Source organism: Cimex lectularius, unplaced genomic scaffold, assembly GCF_000648675.2.
Source record: "Cimex lectularius strain Harlan isolate CLEC.00 unplaced genomic scaffold, Clec_2.1 scaffold66, whole genome shotgun sequence".
NCBI lineage: Eukaryota > Metazoa > Arthropoda > Insecta > Hemiptera > Cimicidae > Cimex > Cimex lectularius.
In genome coordinates, this window is record NW_019392701.1 from 1,600,390 (window position 1) to 1,623,373 (window position 22,984).

General features: G+C 34.6%; 1 protein-coding gene across 1 annotated transcript in view; it reads right to left on the reverse strand.

Annotated features, from left to right (window-relative positions):
• Positions 1–605: 605 nt before the first annotated feature.
• The window catches only part of LOC106662881 (nose resistant to fluoxetine protein 6-like), a 30,905-nt gene continuing 8,526 nt past the window's right edge, over positions 606–22,984 (reverse strand). The window contains exons 3-13 of the mRNA XM_014387316.2: positions 21,626–21,861; positions 20,059–20,144; positions 17,672–17,871; positions 17,438–17,607; positions 11,142–11,310; positions 8,331–8,524; positions 8,133–8,271; positions 7,887–8,076; positions 7,680–7,822; positions 7,506–7,623; positions 606–1,237 (exon numbers count right to left, since the gene is read on the reverse strand). Of these exons, the coding sequence (XP_014242802.1) occupies positions 1,146–1,237; positions 7,506–7,623; positions 7,680–7,822; positions 7,887–8,076; positions 8,133–8,271; positions 8,331–8,524; positions 11,142–11,310; positions 17,438–17,607; positions 17,672–17,871; positions 20,059–20,144; positions 21,626–21,861 (1,737 nt within the window). The 3' untranslated portion in view covers positions 606–1,145. The remainder of the gene's footprint in view (positions 1,238–7,505; positions 7,624–7,679; positions 7,823–7,886; positions 8,077–8,132; positions 8,272–8,330; positions 8,525–11,141; positions 11,311–17,437; positions 17,608–17,671; positions 17,872–20,058; positions 20,145–21,625; positions 21,862–22,984) is intronic.

Sequence of the window (22,984 nt, forward strand, 5' to 3'; positions counted from 1 at the left end):
ACGGTTGCGGCCACCGACGCCCCCTACTTATAAAATTAATAGTAATTACAACACTTACCAATATGTCACCACAAGAATAGCACTACACTTTATGCCCTGAAGATGATCCGAATAAAGGTCGAAACGTCGGCAAAAAAATGAAAAAGGTCTTTTTCTAAACTGTCTCATTCTTGACCGCTCCTCACGACTTCAACAAATTTATGGACCAATAGGCTTCTAAGAAACACACAGTGTTATTTATTTGAATATATTAATGCTAATTAAAATCTACACTTTCAATGTAGTCAATTTTTCAACTGCTTGAACAAGTGCAACTGATTGGGCACTGGCATCAAAAATTTTTTTTAAACTAACAGCTAACGAAAACTATTTTTTCGTTATTTAAATCATTAAAAAATTTCTTTGGAAAATAATATTGCCCTATCAAGGGTTATGTTTTACCGCGCCGGATGTAATAAAAATGAATAAAAAATAACCAACAGTAAGGCTGTAACTTTTTAAATTTAATATTGTTCTTATCGTTATAGTTAGTTCTATTTGGAGGCTGGTTTCTGTTTTGGAAGCATGGAAAGGAAGCGTGTTCAAAATAATTAGGTAGTTAAAAGTTAGAAAACAAAAAGGCATTGAATATTTTATTTATAGTCTTGAAATATTGCCCAGATGGGCCCCATTTACCGGGTACTGGATCATCGGTAGTGACAACCGTTGAAAAACCCCCTTACACCCCAGCGAAGTGCACATGGGAGACAAATTACAGACTGTGAGATCACCACGTGTACAGCAGTGTTCGTCGACGCCTTTTCAAATTATATCGTTTTAACTGACGGACAGCCGACCCTGTTTTATACGAGTCATTTCAAGTAGAAATATCGATATTCTCGCTTCGATTAACAACATCCCTTAGGGCGAATTCCCCGTTAGCCCGCTTGTATCGTCACAATTGTCCCGTCCCTCTGTACATCTTGAAATCCTTTTTCAAATTAAAAATTGGTTTGAATAAACAAATTCGAACTATAAATACTTGTTTTGACACAACTTATCGTTGTGTATATATACACACACAATCGTATATAATTTATTTAAAGAGTATTGTAAATAATTTAAAACTAGTTTGAATAATTTAAAATGGCAGTTCATGGAATTAATTAGTAATTAAGTCTTTCGCCTCCGTGTATGCCAGTCGCCCCTGCGCTGCCAGTAGCTTCTACATCTGTCTTTCTGGACCTGGCACGATTTCCTGTAAACAAAACAAAATTTAATTTGCAAGAAAAACAACATTTGCCTAATGTAGGTATAAAGGTTTAAATTGACAACAATTTCTAAATTGGAAAAAAATTATCAATTTTTTCGAACTTTAATTCTTTTCCATAAACTATACATCATATTTAAAATTCGTTAGACATAACACTTCTAACCCATCTGCTTAATGATTCTAAATATTAATTATAAAAATTGGATCATAGCATTCCAAAGAAAGTGTACCTTTACGCATTAAAATTTGATTTTTCAGTATAGGCAAAAGCACAAAAAAAGGCTTAATTTTCGCGGCAATTTTGTCGGTATGACGTTTCAATAGTATTATGTCTTAAGCTCTTTTTGATGGTATAGACTGTTCAAAATAACTAACTATTGATTTCTCGATAAATTGTCACTAGAGCTCAGTTTTCCTTTAATTTTCATTTTAAATTGAGCATTTTTTCAATTTTTTCTTGTGGGTGGACGACTTATAAAATATCTAAAAAACTGTTTACCAGACAAAAATCTTATAAATAAAGTACTACAGCTAAAAGGAGGTTTTAGGTTGTAATACGTGCGAGAAACCTATTGATGAACGATCATATTGTACTCTGAAGCTTTTTTAATATTTATTATAATCATTATGTGGTATTTAGTGACCGTTAATTAACGATTATTTGGAGATCATGAGTTGCAGTCTGGTGTGACGTATGTTTAGAAAAACATTTTCTTTATTATTCAGAAATCGTGAGATGCGGTCTGGTGTGATGTAGGTTTCAGACAAACATTTTCTTTATCGTGTCAACGTTTCGATCTTTATTGAGATCATCTTCAGGACTCAAAGTGTTTGTCTTCTGGGTAATTGTGCCTTTCTTACGTTGAGCACTCTCTACACGACACGCAAGAATAGCTCAATTACACAGAAGACATATACTTTGAGCCCTGAAGATGATCTCAATAAAGATCGAAACGTTGGCACGATAAAGAAAATGTTTGTCTGAAACCTACATCACACCAGACCGCATCTCACGATTTCTGAATAATTATCGATAAACGGTCACTAATCACCGCACATTTTCTTTATTAATTATTTATTTATTTATTATGAACGTGCCAACGTTTCGATCTTTATTGATTTCATCTTCCTGGGATTTATAAACATTGTTTAAAATATACAACATGTAGGATGTGAAAAAATGAATTATACAATGATAGAAAAACATTTTAAGAAAAGAAAATGTTTTTCTAAACCTACGTCACACCAGTCCGCATCTTACGATCTGCAAATAATCATTATAATCAATATGAAATGAATTTGTATACTTACGACTCTATATATTTATTTGTAATTTTATTTATATTTTGTAAATAATTGTATAATTTTGTGTAAATTTATAGTTGTTTTATCAATTTTATTTCTTCAATTAAGTTTTAAATTTGTTTTTTTCCGTATCCTTAAAAAATTCAAAATGAGTTCGAATAGAAAACGAAAAGAAATAAAATACGCAAATGGCCTGTTGCTCCTTAAGAAAATGTTGATACTTGTTTTTCAGGAGCAATGAAAGCCAATTTAATAATTTAAAAAAGATTAATCCTTGGTAAATTGTTTTGAAAACAATCCTCGATGCAGGAAAGCCTGAATTATTTTTTATTCTTTGTCTTTTATTCTTTCATTTTAATGTTGTCTCTCATTAGAGAATGCAAGACGAACGTTATTGATATCCCGCTCGTGCCATTGACTTTTTGATCTCAACTGAAAACCTTAATTAATTGTAAGATAATAATCGGTCAAGCAGACCACAAAACTAATGAATTTAATAAGTTTAAAATGAAGTATACTTCACTAAAGCTCTCCGTGGCCATTTCATTTGTCGCCGAGAATCAAATTGATTTCACGACATTTGAAAAATGGCAAAAAGGAGGGAAAATTCAAAAGGTGTGGTTGAGGTGGGAGGTTGGTGTCCGAGTGGATCGAGGTCACGATAGCTCAAGTGGTAGAGCAGCGGTGTATCAAGCCGAAGATAGTGGGTTCGAATCCCGCTCGTGCCGTTGACTTTTTTAACTGAACTGAAAACCTTAATTAATTGTAAGATATTAATTGGTCAAGCAGACCACGAAACTAGTGAAGTTATTGATATTAATTAATCTTTATGTAAGGTATTGGCTGAAATGAAAATGTGAATGTCACGAGCGGGATTCGAACCTACGACCTTCGGCTCAATACGCCGCTACTCTAACCACTTGCTTGTCATCATTGTTCAAGTGGTTAGAGTAGCGGAGTATTGAGCCGAAGGTCGTGGGTTTGAATTCCCCTCGTGACAATAACTTTTTCATTTGAACCAATACCTCACATAAAGATTAATTAATTGAAAAAAGTTATTTGGCCAATTGGACTACGAAATATAATAGATTATTGATATTACACGCTCTCTTCATTTGTGCACTTTTTTGCATCCAATTCCATATGCAAGTTTATGAATGGTCGCCAAACAGTTTAGTTAACAAAAATTTCGTGAAAATGACCATTCAGTTAATACTTTTTATATTCGCCTCTTCCAAGCTATGAAAGATAACATCAATATTTAAAAAAAATTTAATCTCTGATTTGTTTTCTGAAAACACTATTGGATGCCGAAAAGCATGAAAATGCTGTACAAATATCTAGTAAAATATATGTTTAGACTTCCTTTCTTTAATATAATTATAAACAACAAAAACAAGTCGTAAAAAATATTTTTGCATTATTGTCATAAAAACCACAAACATAACATAGCCATAATTAACTAAAAATAATTGTAAATTAACAATTAAAGTCGGCTGTATAGGTACTCTAGAGGAATTGTTCAGGGCTATATACCTTAATTTTGTTAAATGGTAAAAAAAGGACAACAGATTCGGGAATAGACCCTCAAGCTAATTGTGACATGCATAATGCATTGAGTAAACATTTGATTACAGCTTTAGGAGAATTTATAAGGGCTATAGTTAGTTTATAAACAAATCAAAGTCATCTTTATTTAAATGTTTTAAATATAGTTTTTTTTTCAGTTACAGTATTATTAATTGTAGTTTCTTCCGTCTAGAGAAAGACGTAGAGGTTTTGTAAATTTCCAAAATATTTTACCACTCAAATGTTAAATACAACGCATTTTAACAAAATTTTAAAATACTTTGCAGTCATAAAGTAAATCAATCCCTACGACCCTCATTGTTTGTAATTAAATTAAATTAACTCTTTGTTCAATTTGATCTCAATTAGCAGTAATTTATTGCGTAGTGCTAAACTAGTATTGGGTTGTCCGGAAAATAATGCAGGATTTTAAGTTTTCATTAAAAAAAATCTATATAAAATATTCTGTTTACGTTTACAGGATTACTCATTTGTATGAATGTCAACACTTATTAATCCTCTTCCAAATGATATTGTTTGTTTACCTCTGTAGCATTCCGCTACTTGGAAATAATTCAGTCATCCTTATAATGTCAAAGCGAGAATTTCGTACGATTTTCTTTTACGAGTTTAAACTCGGCCGAAGCGGAGCCCAAACGGCTAGAAACATTAACCAAGTCTGGGGCGAGGGTTGTGTTAATGAGTGCACTGTGCAAAGGTGGTTTAAAAAATTTCGGGAGGGAGATTTCAGCCTTGAAGATGAAGAAGGTCGTGGAAGGCCTTCCTCTCTTAATGATGATGTTCTGCGATCAGTGGTGGAAGAAAACCCCAAAACAACTGTTCCAGAACTTGCAGAGCAACTCAAAGTCAGTAAAACGACCGTCGCTGACCACCTCAAGGCGATTGGAAAAGTGAAAAAACTCGAAAATTGGGTTCCACACTCATTAAACGATCGCCAAAAAATCAGCGCTTTGATGTTTGTGCATCACTTCTTTGTCGAAACAAAAATGACCCATTTCTGGCCAGAATTGTTACATGTGACGAAAAGTGGATTCTCTACGATAACACTAGACGTTCTGGACAGTGGCTCGACAAAGGAGAAGCTCCAAAGCCCCCAACTCATCAAAAAAAGGTAATGGTTACGGTATGGTGGGCTTCATTTGGTTTAATACACTACAGCTTCTTAAATCCTGGCGAAACCATCAATGCTGAATCATACTGTAACCAAATTAATACCATGCATCAGAAATTGGCAGTAATGAAGCCCTCTTTGGTCAATCGGAAAGGGCCCATTTTGTTGCATGACAACGCTCGACCACATGTGTCACGTGTAACGTCACAAAAATTATTGGAGCTTGGCTATGAAACTTTGCCTCACCCACCCTACTCTCCGGACCTCTCGCCTACTGACTACCATTTTTTTAGACACCTGGACCACTACTTACAACACATAATATTCAAAAATCAAACGGAACTGGAAAATGCATTTATTGACTTTATCAATTCTAAAAATTCTGAATTCTACTCAGACGGAATTAATAAGTTACCAACACGTTGTATTTTGATTAAAGAACATTGCTTTAAAGTAACTAGTTTCTTTTTTTTTGTTTAATACCAAAATCCTGCATTATTTTCCGGACAACCCAATAGTAACCCGATAGTTTCCGTCCCTTTCTAATCTTCTGACAAAACTTAATAATAAATCATTTATTAATATACCAGAAGTCGTGTACTTAATTTAAAAAGTTTTTACTTTTACATTCATAGGAGAAGTCTTATTGTTAGTTTTATTAGCTAATACGATCGTCCGATAATTTAAAGAACAATAATGGTAACACTTAGTCTCTAGTAATGACAATTATCTATACTAAACATAAATATGTTTTTGAAAAGAATTAGATGTGAAAACGTTAATTATATTTAGGCACTTTGTTGTTAATTGTCATAGATAACAAATATAATTTTGAAATATCTGTTCGTATAACTTTAATTAAACTAATATACATGTACGTATAATTATAGATAGTATACCAAATATTTCAACACATGACGTATGCCTTTGTGTGGTCTGCTGGATGATGAAACCGAAATTGGTCGTAAATTCAGGCGGTTCACGCACGGTGTATTAGATCACTGTAGCCCCCTCGCACATGGTGTATCGGACGAAAGCAGGAAGTGTACAGCATGAGAAAATGCGTAGATACTTCTTACTGCATCCCATTAATGGCCGTCGGCCGAGGGAGAAGAAAGGTGAATTGAATTGGTATGGTCCATTTACATAACCTCTCCTGCGCAGCCGTTTGCTTCGGGGGACCGAACTAAAGTAGGCAACACACCAGTTTATCCGGTAAAGAGTAGCGAGTGGTAGTAGCCTGGAGCTCATGGCTCTTTCAGCTATGGAGTGGGCACAACCCGAAAGGGGCTTGCGAATCGTCGGAACCATTCGTCTTTAAGGAAAGGGGCGACTTGAAGCCAGTCATGGGCGATACCCTCTTTCCTAAAAGAATAAGGGATACGATCACGATAAGAGGGTAAATAGGAATAACCCGTGGTATGGAGCGCAACCTGAAAAGGTGAGCTTCATTTCACGGGCAATACCTTCTCAGTTGTTTGCGTTCTATGATTACTTTACTGTCCCAACCAATGGTTACAGAGGGGGAGGTTAAAAGCAAAAATAATATTGTAGCCCGGATAGCGTGATCAACTTTTTAAAGCTCAAGATGTCTGTGTATACTGGCGCATGAAATCGTCAGTGGACCCACACAGGGTGGACTATCAGTCTCAGATGGATCAGTAAACCAGCTCCTGTCTGAAAATCGGGAGACGGACAATGACAGATTCAACTACTGGTACAAGCATTTTCCAAAACCATAGGTTATGCTACTGGGTTTGGATTTGTATTAGTTGATTGCCTAGACTAGAAGAGAGTACTTTGAATCATGCCACTTAAAATGAAAGCGTGTTGTTCGGAAGTTCTTAGTTGGAAGGCCTCTGCACTCGGGGGTGATGGAAGGACCCGGCCCATTCTATCGTCGCGTGTACGTCGGGAGGTTTGGACGCTGATCAGACGGTCCAGCCCGTTGGAAGGGTTAGTGGGGAAGAAACTCGTTTTCATCCTAAGGAATTGATACGTTTTTCTACTTGTGAACTTACGATAATAGCACAATTTTCTCCAGATCAGGAATGCGAATAAACAAACGTCAGATAAGGCCACGGCGCGGCAGAAAAAACCTCAATGTCTCTCAGGTCGAGCGACCCTTACAGGGAACTGATTTCGAGTTTGGTCATTTTAATTATCCAATGAATTAGGCAGATCAAAGTGATCAGTAACGACTATTTATTATAATATTTTTATATAATTTTGGTCATAATTAATTACCTGTTCGCGCTCCGCCAAAGATAATTTTTTCGAATGTCACTAGAGGAGATTCAAGCAAAAGAGATAGAGCCGTTGAGCAGATTATTACTATGAACATATCTCCAAAGAATCCATGAATCTGTTGAACAAATTAACTGTAACAACCGCTAAACCGTACATCACTATGTTCGTTACCTGTGCGTAGTCTGTGTAGTAATTCGGCGACCTGATAGAACCGATTCCGTACAGGATAACGGCGACGTGAGTCAAGTAAATGCAGTACGTCAGCCGTCCTATCGGGGCGAAAACATTCCAAGAAAGAAAGGCATTTATCGGACCTAAAAGTTTGAACGAAAAAATTAACACTGTCATTTATTTAGGTCTTGTCGGTCATGTTCTTACCGGCATAGTTGTTAACGCAAGCGATTATGATCCACATCAGCCCTATCGCCCAGAAAAACCTGTAGAAACCGATGTAAAAGGCAGATTCGATTTTGTTGTAAGGATGGTCCAGTTGGATTATCTGGTATCCTCCGTAAACCGCGTAAAGCATCGAGGCGATCGTAAGCAGCCACAATACAGACCCACCTAGCTGAAATTTTCCTGATTATTATTACATTAAATTATACATATGATAAGAAATCGTACCAAATTCATTTTAAATTGGATCTTCTTTTGTTTCATCTCGTATAGAAGATATCCTGTGAGAATACCAATTACGTACGATACAGTTTTTGTGTGTGTGGGCAGGTAAATCTCGGACATGACAAAGTTCTGGACTGTCGCACTGTTGAAAATTGAAAATTAAATTAACATTCGCGCCTGGGAAAAGAAATGTAGAATTACTTAGTGGAAATCGGAATTGGAGCGACTATCTCCTCAAAATAAGAGATGGAGAAAGGCGAGGCTATTGAAGCTATGACAAGTATGACTATTTCGACGTATCCAAACCATGGCCACCTCCAAAGTGGGTAGAGTACGAAAGGTGAAAGCCAGTACATCTGCATATCTGCAGCTAAATACCAAGACTGCATCATACACTGGAATGAAAAAATATATTTAAATCCATTAGATTTCGTGTTCCGATTGACACAAATAAACTCTTTCAATTAATTAATCTTTATGTATATATTATGCAGGGTGGGCCACCAAGACCCGAGGGGTTAAATGCCTGGGTAGACTCGTACCCCATCCCCAATACCTCGTACCTCCCATCTCAACCCACCTTTTGAATTTTCCTTCCTTTTTGCCAAAATTCAAAAGGTGGGTTGAGATGGGAGGTACGAGGTATAAAAGGTAAGGTAGGAGGGAGGTGGTGTCCGAGTGGATCAAAATTAGGATAGCTTAAATAGTAGAGCCGCGGCGTATTTAGCCGAAGGTCGTGGGTTCGAATCCCGCTCGTGACACTGATTTTTTTTATCTCAACCAATACCATAAAGATTAATTAATTGAAATATATTTAAAATTATTAAGGCCATTAAAATGAATAAAAAATCACACACATCAATGAACAGTTTTATCAAATAACATTAAAAAAAAAACATACACTAGTTATAAATTACAAAACGATTGTCCAACACTTGAATTAAAAGCCCATAAGTCGCTTAATAGTTTTTAATCTTCAATAAACATAAACATATTTTTAGAATGTTTATGTTGGTGGTGACCTTACAGGTCAGGGGATTAAAAGACCCTCCCTGGAATAGCACTATCAGCTTCCGGCTGGCTTTTGTATCCAGGGATGAAAGAAATTACCATAAAAGTTTTTTTACGGTCTTGAGTAAATTCTGAAATAGCACTTTTTTTAAACGCAAGCATCATCACGGTTATTCCAATTAATTTTGATTACAGTTTTTTTAAAAGAAGAATCTGTACTTTCTGTTTAAGCATAAAACAGAATATCGTACCTTATTTGAGCAAATTTTCAAGCCATTTAATTTTTTAGGAGCCAAGTTACCGTTTTTTGGTAACGTTACCTTAAAAACTAATTTGTCTATTAGAGCCAAAGTTCTTGTTTCATTTTTCTTACTACACTACGAATACCTAAGTTTAAAAAAGTAAATCGTTACGTTTTGGTAACAACCTAAAATGGTGCCAAAATGTGACACCTTTTTTTTAAAATTAAAAAATCAAAAAATATATACACTGCTCATAGACGCGTTTTGAAAGCATCGCTTGCTATGATTTGCTTATGATTGTTCTACATAATAAAAAATATAGTTTCAGTATGATGAAGGGTTTGGAAGAAAAGTGAACAAATACAAAGTTTGTTTCTGACGCTGCCCAATAGACACAACAAAAACCTAAGACGCCGAATTTTTTGCAGTATGGAGTCGATAGACGGTTTAGTTGGGAGGATTGTTTTTTATGCAGAATATAGATAAAATACAAGTCTTGGAATATAGTAAGAGATGGCGAATTGCAAGTTCATCAAGCTAAGATTTATTTCAGAATGGGTCTACACAAAGCAAAAGGAGAAATGGGATAAATCTAGAGGTGTCAGTCATGGTTAAGGCCAAAACTCAATGGAATGATAGGGTCAGAAAACACTTACATTACATTGGTATATATATATATATATATATATATATATATATATATATATATATATATATATATATATATATATATATTCACCGATGACCCCCCACTTGTAGGTCATGAAGAATATTATCTTCGAATGCGAGGCAACTACTCTATGGAGACCTAGCCTTAGGTACCAAGTAGACCGGGAATAGGAGATGCAGCAATGCTACCTCTTAAGAAACCTATCAAGTCAATTGAACTGAATAGGAACAGGAGAAAGTACAATGGGCCAAATGGCTGTAGTTCTTTGGAATACAATATCACCTCTTCTTACTACTTTTCTCATCATCATCAACACTGTCAACATAATCAACTTTTTAAGATTTTACCAAGTGCATTTTTGCTTAAAGGCAAAATCGTGTGGAATTCACTTTTCTGTTATAACTATCGAATAAGGTTAAAACTACCAATAGACTAGGACGGTAATAAAAATATATTAAATTATTTCATTGCAAGAATCATCTTCATCATCTTTTTAATTGATTATTTGGAGAACGTCAGATGCGGTCTGGTGTGACGTAGGTTTTAGAAAAACATTTTCTTTATCTGCTAACGTTTCGATCTTTATTGAGATCAACTTCAGGGCCTCGGATTAATAAACATTGTTTAAATTTTAGAAATACATGTAGGATGTGGAAAAAAAAATGAATTTATTCAATGCTAGAATTTTAAAATTCCATCAATACACAGAAAACAAACACTTTGAGTAAGTACAAATACTTTGATTGAATTTAAAAATTCTAGCATTGTATAAATTCATTTTTTCCACATCCTACATGTATTTCTAAAATTTAAACAATGTTTATATATTCCAGATCCTGAAGATGATCTCAATAAAGATCGTAACGTTGGCACGATAAAGAAAATGTTTTTCTAAAGACTAGGTCACACCAGAGCGCATCTCACGATCTCCAAATAATCATTGGCTAACGGTCATTAAACACCACAAATTTTTAATTGATTTTAACTTTTTGTCATATAATTAAGTTAATTGTAATTAAAAAGCAAAGCTCATAAGGCATTTTCCGATAGGCTTTTTATTCAAAATTCCTACCCAAAATTTTCACTTACGTACGAATTTGGATTAATATAGTTGTTCAAATAAGCGATGTTGTACCACCAGTCGGTTCTGCATTGTTCGCTTGAAATCCCGACGACGCGGTCCCACACGGGCCCATTGCCGGTTCGATACAGCCAAGTTGCAGTGATGGCGATCATCATTGCGTATGATGGTGTCAATCTGAAAAAAAAGGAAAAGTAAACATTATGGTCAAAAGTCAAAGCTTTATCCTAGCTATCCTAAATTGATAATTATCGAGGTTTTATTTTTCTTTAGTAGGTGGTTTTATTAAATTTATTTTTTTCTTATTATTTATTACATTCCACAACCGGAGACAACCAAAAAACACAATTTCCTAAAAATATTTATGATTTTTATTATGTAACATGGATTTTTTATATACAGTGCCTTTTTTATATTTACAGTTTTACGGTTTTTTAAATAAAAACACTTTTCCTTTTATTTTATTATTTTAATAAAATATTTAAACTTTTCATGATGCATACTTTCTTTTAAAAGATATACGACCATTTCGCCTCTATAATTTAAGGGTTTTATATAAAATTTTATATTATTTTATTAAATAATATTTAAAAAGGAAAGCTTAATTGCCGACAAGCAGCATGGCCATGATAGAAGAATGTTGCCTATTGTTTTTTTATGCGCGATTATGTTAAACGCTTTTTTTATTTAGAAATCTAACTTTTGGTGTATTTATACTATTTTTTATAATATGCATTTTTAGAAATTTTTAATTTATTTAATTATCATTTTTATTTTATATGAGGAATTTTTTAAAGGTATTAATATTATAATAATAATTTATAATATTATTTAAGAGTTTGCACCAAAATTTAAACTATTGGAATTTTTATTTTATTTAGGTATTTTTTTAGTTAGTTTTTTAAAATAACAATGCAATATTATTGTTTAATATATTTTTAAAAGTTTTCATAAATATTTAAATATTGGATTTGTCATTTTTTATTTATGCACCTTTTGAATTAGTTTTTTAATAAAATATCCGATTACAATAAAGGCATTTGGTTATAATCAATTTTTGTTTAATATTTTTTCTGTATTTTTTGAAATATACAGGGTATCATTTTTAGATGGCCTGGCTGAATTTCTCCTGAACTAAAGAGGCTATCAAAAAATGAAATACAATAAAAATTAAAAATACACGTGTTTAATATTTTTTAGTATAATTTTACTTTTTTTGGAGAAAAATTATACACGGTATCCAAAAAAGATAAACATTTGAAACTAGGCTAAAAATATTAAACACTTTTTTTCTTGATAGCGTCAGTAGTTCAAAAGAAATTCAGCCCGGGCATCTAAAAAGGATATAAGAATGCGAATTCGAACTCGGGACCTTTCAGTGATGAGCGCCGTGTCAACGCCTAAACCCCCTGAAAGAGAAATTGAAATACACATCAAACACAGTCAAGCTGTAAATTGTAACCTTTAGTGTTCCGTGAAACTGGACAATTAAGTTAGGTTTATTAATTGTTACCATATTGGTTTTTTAAATATTTAATTGGTTTTTTGTTTGGTTTTTAATTTAAAATAGTTGAATATGCGAAGCGGGCAGCACCCCGAAATCGATCCATTTAAAATAATAATTATTATTTTTATGAAATTGTGTTTTTGTGTCTTCGTCTATAAAATATAATAAATATTAAACTTTCTGCGAAAAAGTGCTACTTGTCTTTTATAATTTTTTAGATTACAATTGAGGAGAATTCCTTCACTCTCCTCTCCCTCTCCCTCTACCTCCTAAGCCCATCCACCCCGCAGATGTAATGTACCAGATTCTCCGCCTGTCCGAAAGACAATTCCCAGGCCATGATCTAATTACCCCTAAAATCCTCCGAAATCTACCCAAAAAAGCAATAGTGTACATTACCTCTATTTACAATGCAATATTTCGCACAACCTATTTCCCTATCCAGTGGAAACTATCTTTAATAACTCCAGTACCAAAACCACACAAACCCCCAGTGCCCCATAGACCAATAAGCCTCCTTCCTATTTTATCCAAAATCTTTGAACGTATCCTCCTTAAAAGATTAATGCCTATATTTGACTCTGAAAACGTAATCCCTAACCATCAATTTGGGTTTCGACCTCTCCATTCTACTGTTCAGCAGTGCTTCAGAGTAGTCGACACGATATCTTCGGCTCTAGAAAACAAACAATACTGCTCAGCCGTATTTCTGGACTTCACGGAAGCATTTGACCGAGTATGGCTCCCCGGCCTCCTCTATAAGTTAAAATGTATCCTCCCTCAGGCCTACTACCTTATCGTGAAATCCTTCCTCTCAGATCGATGGTTTAAAGTAAGAATCGGCACCGAGTTTTCACCTATCACACCAATCAAAGCTGGCGTTCCACAAGGAAGTATCCTAGGCCCAATCCTCTACACCATCTACACTGCTGACATACCCACACATCCAAACACACAAATCACAGCCTACGCGGACGACACCGCAATCTTATCAACACACTCCAATCCTATCCTAGCAACAGAAGCACTCCAACAACACCTGAACCTTATTACCAACTGGTGCAATCTGTGGCGGATCAGGTTAAACGAACAAAAAAGCCAACACGTTACATTTACGCTCAAACGATAAACCTGACCACCAGTGCACATTTACAACAAAATAATACCACCATCGAACCAAGTCCGCTACCTTGAGCTTTACTTAGATAGTAGACTTACTTGGAACCCACATACACGATTAAAACGGCAAGAACTTAACAAATGATATGGACTACTCAGACACCTTCTTGGACAAAAATCAAAACTAAGCGTACATAACAAACTAACCGTTTACAAAACACTCATCAGACCTATTTGGACCTACAGAGTCGAGCTGTATCAACTCATCCAATATCCAACGAATTCAGTCTTTTCAATCTAAAGTTCTCCGCCGTGTCCTCAATGCTCCCTTCTACGTCACAAATCAAACGATCCATAAAGATCTTAAAATCCCTTTCGTGAAAGATCTTACCCATACACGCTTCTTCACTTTTCACTCTAAACTCTCCCTCCATCCTAACTGACTAGCCCTAACTCTTTCCTCAACATCTCACCCTTACAATCCTCCACGCCGTTTAAAACGACGATGGCCTCGTGACCTTCTATCTAACCCACCAAATGAACTTTTACTCCCCCCCCAATTAAATAAAAGTTGGTTTCTCTCCCCACTGCCTCCTGGTCTGACAGGTCTGTCAGATTAGTTTATAACTAACTATTTGCTCAATGTATATTATGTACAGATAGCAATAAATAAAATAAATAAATATCTAAAAAAAAATAAATAAATAAATTGATATTTTGATTTAAACAAATAATTTAAATGACCGCTAGAAATTGTTTATTTTGTTATTTTTTCTTTTAAGTTTTACAACTGTAATTTATTGGAGGGAATGGAATTAAAGTGAAATGTAATGAATAAACAAATCTGTGCTGGCCTTGTTAATCCTGTGCCAGGGTAAATTTTTTCTCATTATCCCCCAAGTTACTCCTACAATACGATTTTTTAATCCTGACCCAGTTGTCCGTATTTTTGTAAAAATTAGTTTATTTATTTATGCAGGATTTCATTTAGGATGGAATTGTTTGGTTGGCTTGGAAATGAACACTGTGTGATAGTTATTGTTGACGATTATTCAGAAATCGTGAGATGCGGTCTGGTGTGATGTAGGTTTCAGAAAAACATTTTCTTTATCGTGCCAACATTTCGATCTTTATTGAGATCATCTTCAGGGCTCAAAGTGTTTGTTTTCTGTGTAATTGTGCTATTTTTGCGTGTCGTGTTGAGAGTTATTGTTGACGTTCAACTCATCACAAGTGAGTCCAACTGGCAACGATGATGGCTATTGCAACTCACTATCGTGACACAACACCCAACATACGACAGTAGATGGTCGAAAGGACATCGACGCATAGTAGATGTACTCAATACTGCGACGTTTGTTATTGAAAGAAGCACGTGCATTGGTGTACACGAGGATAGTAGTTAAAACTGGGGTTGTTGCGTAGATATTCCGCTCTGGATGTACATCATGATGGGCAGACCGATCATAACATATGGCACGATTTCCTGGACCAATAAAGTCAAACAATTTACAAAAAAACAGAACCCACAAAAATATAATGCACGAATTGATTTGTACCACTGGAGTGATGAGAATATGCCTAAAAGCTAGTAGGGAAAAATATAAAAACACATACTTCTCCTCGAAATGATAACAAGGGGAGCATAGAAAATTATTCTTATAATGGATAAAGAAGAATATATAAAGCGATTAAAATTGAAATGGAAAGACATGAAAATCGTAGGAGTCCATGAACAGGACATTTGTATTTAAACAAAACTTGCAGACAAACCTAAGTACCAACAAGGAGTAAGGAAAGGGAAAAAGTGTATCGGATCGGAAAAAATACTCTCTGTTGTTTCAGCGATGGATCTAGGACGCAAGAAGGTAAGGGGGCAGGGGATTTGGCCCCAAAACCAAGTATTCTGACCCTATGGGCTTGGATACCAGTTTCTTTCAAACCAAAATTCACGCAATTGAGTTTTGTACTCATTTCAATTTGATAAGAGTATATAAAAACAAAGACACAGCTAGGAAATAGTCAGGCAGCAATTCAAGCATTAAACATACATACTAAATGACAATATCATCAGTTCAAGCATAATGCTTTATTTAAAACCAAACTTAACAGGTTGATAGCGCAATTACTCTTTTCAAGAATTAAAACTAATTAAAAGAATGGGAGGCCGTTGCGAGGAAAGGATGTTACACTGCTGACAGGTCTTGAACAGATCCGGTTTTGAAGTTCTGAGTTCCATATTATATGACTCTCTAGGCACAAATTATCAACAAACCTCCTTGCATGATTTGGAAAGAATATACAGAACGCATCAAATGAAGAAGGAGACTCCACATACTAACTGGATTCTTGTCAGGGCACTGCGGATTGAATGGGCACTTGGGAAAGACTGGCATGAACCAATACGGTTCATGCATACTCTGTGAAGAGCCCCAAAGCACTTATTACCAGTCTGTACTGCCACATTTCTTCGAACGAGAAAGGGTTATGGGACGTATAACGTAACCTTTGTAGAAATATACAAATACCAATTCCCCTGAATCTACATCTACTATTCTTTCCAAATATGTGCAGGTGCAGTACCACTAAAGAGGCGCAGTTGAGAAAATGGATAGGTGTTATTTTCGGGGCTTTCAGTTTTTCTGGCCATTTATTATATATATANATTATATATATATAATATTATGCAGGGTGGGTGACCAAGACCCGAGGGGTTAAATAGGGTAGACTCGTACCCCATCCCTAAAAGGTCCGTGACTGGGTCGGCTCCCGTATCCTGCATAAACCTCTAGGTCCTGTTCTCAAACCCCAAGATTTTGGACCTTTTAATCTCGGGGAGTGATTTGGTGATGTCCTCTCCTTCAAAAATTTCCATTCTAGACTATCACACGGCCATTTATTAAAAAACGAACCGTTTGGATGATTTAATTCACATGATACATTGAAGCTCGGTAGCCAAACCTCTATGTAAGTGTCTGTACAGAAAAAGTTATGAATATTCTTGCGACAGTCTACATACTAATGGTTAGTATTAATAATAAAAAAAGAAGAAACGTCAATGATGGTAGCTTATCCAGTTAAAACTACTTTACAGTACAGTCCTTTCTAAACATCCCAAGATCTACAACGTCCAGACATGTCAGAATATTGAAAAAAGACAAGTGATGAAGTCCTATATCACGCTCCGACGTTACGTAAAAAATAAGAAACTTCTGAGACAATAGTGGCATGCTTGTAAAACTAGACCCACTAAACAGTCCAGTCCCGACCAGATATGCCAGGTATTACCCCATGCCACTACATAACATCCTTTTGATAATGTTAAAACGACATGTCATACATCTTTGACAAGGTCCGACGGTAGGATATGATAGGAATATGATGTTGCACTTACGGTATGGCGTCTAAGTATGACGAGATGCTGTTGCGTTGGACCGACCACAGGTTGCCTAATACCGATCACATAAAAGCAATAATAGCAGTTAAAATTGTTTAAAGAAATCAAGTTAGATATTAATCGTTAGAACACTTTTATAATTATGCTTTTTAATAGTTCCTAAAAAATGTACGCAAACTGCATTATAGCTTTTAAACGTAGTAACATATGTAACAACAGAACTACATTAAGCGAACTTTTTAAATTCGCAATAACATACTAATTGTACAAATTCAATTTACCTGATAAATCGATGAACATAGGAAATGATAACGTCCAATATTGTGTATTTCCTTTTCTTTGCCCTTATAGTGCAAAAGGCGTACATGTTCAGCAGGCCGGAAATCATGAAGAACGTGTCGACAGACAAAGGTGCGCTGAGTATGAACATTTTGGTCCAATTTTTGATTTCCTGCAAATGATTTGTCAAAAAAAAAAATCACGCGAACTTTTGTCAACATGAATCAAACAATTACTTTTGGGATAGAAACTAGATTTGTAATTGGCTGATTCATTAGGTAACGATACTTATGCCCAAGGACGACCCAGCTAATGGAAAGCGCCTTGAGACCGTTGATGCAAGTTATGGAGTCTGGGGAGGTTTTCGTTGATATCAACTTGTTCAGGTTGGTATAGGCAGAAAAAGCGAGTATCATGTGCTCACCAGGATACGGTTCTAAAGTAAAAAAACAGGAATAGAATTATTATATATTTCTTGTTTATCACTATGTAGTTTCTTTTCCAAACCAAAACTACAAGTAAATCGTATAAAGAAATTTTAACTATATTTTTGAAAGAATAAAGAAAGGAAGATTTCTATTTTAAAAAATTATATCACCATAAAAATATGTAGGTATGTATTGTGAACTGCGGAGGGCGAGTGGTTAGGGAATCAACTCGTTTCAGGCACGCCAGCGGTTCTGGGTTCGAATCCCATCATAGCCCGTAGAATTTTAATTGAGAATAATTTAAAAAATATATAATAAAATATTTCGAACGCTTGTTCTTGATACTCATTAGGTAGAATTAGCCTTATTATGTGATAGGAAGTATTTATTTAGAGATAAATTTGACACTGTAAATAAATATTCTACTTACGCTTTAAATAATATATTCCATATATATAATTTTATATTATAATTAAAATTATATATTAATTCGCTTTAAAATTATAAATTCCACTAGAACAGTCAGAAAATTGTACAAATTACTAAATGTTAAAACTGCAAATTTTCGCGCAAAACTTTCAAGTACTAGTCATTTAACACGTTTAAAAAATGTTTTTAATATACTGTTATCGCCTTTTATGTCTGTCAATGAATTTTGTGAATTTGATTTTCATAAACTGTAATGTTATGTATTTATTTTTATGTGAGCTACAATGAGCATTATGCGGTCGAGCATTATCATGCATTAAAACGAATTTGTCTCAATAAATGGAGAGAATGGGACTTCTGCTTCCAGAAGAGTTGGATCAATGTACCTCAATGCTGGCAAAGATCCATTTTTTATGATAAACATTTCGGTACGGGACCTGACTCAGGGCATATGAAGCAAAGCGTTATCCACTCTTCTCCACACACGGTCCCGGCCTTCTGATTGCCACAGACTAAACCCGCACTTTTGTCCGAAGAGAACAGCCCCATTGTTCATGTGTCCAAGCGAGATGGCGATTTGCGAATAGTCGCCTTTCTACTCGATGCTTCTCCAATAGCATAGAACCGGATGCGAGACGTCTAAAGACTAGGCTATTCTCACGAAGCCCTTGGTGTCTGTTTTAGACCTCACCCTTACAGTACGGAACGTTGGGGTGTTGATTACCTATTATCAAAGAAGCCGTTATAGGACGGCTCCATAGTAATGGTCTATGGCAGTAGTGCATCACGGTCGACCACTACCTTCTTCTCTTCGATCGAAACTTCCGGTGGCGGCTCTAAATCTCTGAAAACCATCGTGGGTGGTGGAGCGCGGTACACCAGGATTTGGGCTATGCAATGGGCCTTCGTTGTCCAAAGCATCTGCCTAGACTTAAAATCACTCTATTAAGAAAGAAATTACTCAAATTTATTGTTTCATCAAAGAAAACAATTTAAAATACAAGTTAATTACCACTTGACAAGTTGGCTCAAGAAAGGATAAAATTGAAATGTTTTTATTTTATTTTTAATCTAAAGAGTTCATAAGGATTACACACATTAGGGATATTCACGATGTTTCTAAGAAACTTCAATTCGTGCCGACATACGACTTTGTATCCTAACGTCTAACAGTCTACAACTTGATAGGATAAGGGATGTATCTATTATGAATGAAAGTATAAGGACAGGTCAGAAATTGACAAAAGAGTTGTATTGGCCTGATTTAATTAACGCTTATTTAAGAATAAAAATACGTGTAAACAAAAAGCAGCTGTTAAATTCATGGCTGCCATGTTGGTTACCTACGCCCTAACGGATAGCAATGTGACTACATTTTCGACCTAACAAACAACAATGGCCCTGGCCTGTTAGATCGAGCAATGTTAACTAGCCGATTCTTGCAAGTCTACGTCATCATTTTTCTCGATATAACAGGACCTAACAGAGTAAACACAAAGTTCGTGAATACTCCTATTGTTGTGTACAGAGGCGAATTAACAAGTTTTTAATGTTGTGTTTTAAATCAACTATTAATCTTGATACCTAGTTATTATGGTGAATAAACGATTAAATACAAGTGTACTACTTTTTTATGTATGAGTGAATAACAAAAATATATTTGTGTATTAAAATTAAATTTGAATAGGTTACACTTCTAAACAATGATTGTTACTTAAACAAATTAAAATAATTAACGTTTTAAACTATTGCAGATAGATACCTACGCCTGTTCTTGATCCTGTTCTTTAGGCTGAAGAAATCTGCTGTCGTGCATATCGAAGTTATGAAAACGAAAAATAAAATGAATATCCTAAAACAAGACAAAAGAAACAATTACTCGAAAATTATTAAAAAGCTTTCATCGTCTTAAAAATAACAAAGTATGTATTTTGTGAGGTCCAGCTTTGGCGTTAAGAGAAGTCGTAAGAGATTATCCAGTTACAAATGTATAAGTTGTTTTTAAACTTTTTGTGTGACAATGTCCAATGTTTGTCTGTGGTTGGTTAATTGCACAATTACACAGAATTTATTGTCGAAACAACTCTTAAAAATTATACTTTTCTAAAAAAGAATTATAAATTATACTTTAAAAAGTAAGTTCTTTGATTTCTTCAAGGATGTTTATTAAAGTTCTTTGAAACATAAGGATTTTTAATTAACTTTTTGATTGTAAGGGTTTCTCTGTATTCCAATATAAATATAATTTATAGTTTAAAAAAAAACGAAATTTCTATATTTTTTGCTGACAGTTTATAATTTTTTAAAACCAGATTTTAGGATTAACAAATGTAATGTATTGTTGTTAATAAGGAATGTTACTAATTTATCTAGCTTCTTTTATATAAATATATTAAAGTTACTATGCCAAAATTAATGTCTTAAATAGCTTGATTTAGTGAAAATTTGGGGGAAAATTTAGGTCATTCGTAATCACAAAAGTTTCTCTTTGTTATCCATTTCACTCCTCAAATATTATTTACCAAAAGGTAAATTATCTCAATGGCAGATAAGGAGCTGTGATTAATAACGTGAGACGTTCCAATTTTATCGTTAATAATAACATCCGCCCACATTTTTGTTCATGAAATTGTTGTCATTCCAGTATTGCGTAATTTTCAGTGGCATTTTCACGTAGCTAGAAGTTTATTATTATTTTTAAAGTGGCTCGGATCATCCGAAATCTCATAACGTTGAGGAAATTTTTAAATAAAGAGGTGCTGTCACGACCGACGTGGCTTTAATTTAATATCTGTTTTTTCCTTTCCAAAATTCATGTACCTCGAACACCTAGCGCAATTTTTATTTTTGTTTGTAAATTTGACTATTTTCTTTATTAACTCAAATGAAAAACTGAATATAATAACAATAATAATTTTCGAATATTTTTGTTGTTCAGTGCATGTTTTTAGTTGTAAACCTTTGAATGAAATAAAATAAAATAAAATGCAGAGGATTTCTCATATGAAGATTACTTATGTACACAAATAATATGGGATATATTTGTAGAACATTCTTAAAAAAATAATAATCACAAAAAACAAACATCTTCAAATCTTAGGAAAGAATTTATATTAGTGACTGTTAGTCGGTGGTTATTCGGAGATCGTGAGATGCGGTAATATATGCATATATTATAGGTAATTTAAAAAAACAACACTTGAAAATTAAGAGATTCTTGAGCTAAATTGGTGTAAAAAAAATAAATAGATAAAAGTACAGAAAAACGACTCTTTTTTAAAATGCCGATAGATTTTGTGATATTATGACCAACAGGAAACATTTCTCACTTACATAACAACCCATTCTGTTGTGGAGTAGTTTCCTCTTTCCTTCAGGTGGCAATCGTTTGGATCAATGGCCACTTCCATTTTCGTCCCGGTCATCAACATGTTCGCTCCTTGGAGGATGGTGTTGAAAGAACGTTCTAAAATCCACGGTTCACACGAAGACGGAAAACATTGCCCCATGGTCAATGTGAGCGTGTTCGAACCGAGCAGAGCGCTTATGGGCACGGTTAATCCGTCTATCTACAAAAAGATTTAGTATAACATTTAAACCATTTGCAGTTTGGTCGTTTCCTAACATTTTGGTCTAAGTGTTTTTATTTTGTTGTTTGTTAGACCAGAATTACCTGAAACGACAAACACACTGTTTCATTCATCTCTACGAATACATATCAGATTCGTAGCTGTCTAAGAAAGTGAGAATAGGCAGAAAGATGGTTGAATATGACCAAGCAATAGGTTCATCTCCCAAAAAATCTATAAACATTATTTCTGTCATTTGTACCAGTTTCTGGCCAAAATAGAGAGTACAAGAGACCTATAAAAAATTAATAAATTGTAAACTTTCTTTTGGAGGTTTGTAGGTATATGAACTTTGGAGTTTAGTCAGTCAGCGAGAATACTGTTTTCGACTGCCACACCAAAATGACCCGTCTCGACTAGGCTCCCTCAGCACAAACCTCAAAGAAAGCTTACAATTTATACCCCTTGTAGCTCGATCGTTTTTTATTTTATTCGTCTCCTGTAGCTGGAGGCTTCTTGGCCAGAAAGACTAAAATGAACGGAAACGTTCAAGCAAGAGGTTCATGTCCCCACAGACCACTAGGAGAAATTTCATTACTCTAGCCATTTGTAATAGGTAGTTTCGATCGTTTTGATCTTCCTATATTCCCTGTTTTGTTACCAGACCAAAATAACCAGAAGCAACACGTTGTAGGTTTGTTTATCTTCGCCCGACTTCCAAAAAAATCTAATAGTTTACATAATTTATAGCTTGATCGAAACGATCTTTATATCTTTCCTTTTTTAATCGGCCAGATCAAAATTTTAGGAAACGACTTACGTAAAGTTCGATCTATCCTATGATCTTAAGGTACATCTCACAATTTGTACTATTTTTAGATAGTCCAGTATTAGTCAAAAACATTAAAAATTGGCAGGCAAAAAGATCGAAAATGACCAAGCTGAAGATTCATCTACCCTCAAACTTCAAAAAGGAATCGCACAATTTCTATAACATATAGCTTCGTTGGATAGTTTTAATTTTGCCATCATTAAAGTTTTGGTTGGTCAGGTCAATATTATCGGAAATGAAAAACCTACAGTTTTTACCTCTATAAATCTCAAGAAGAAATCTCAAAATTTC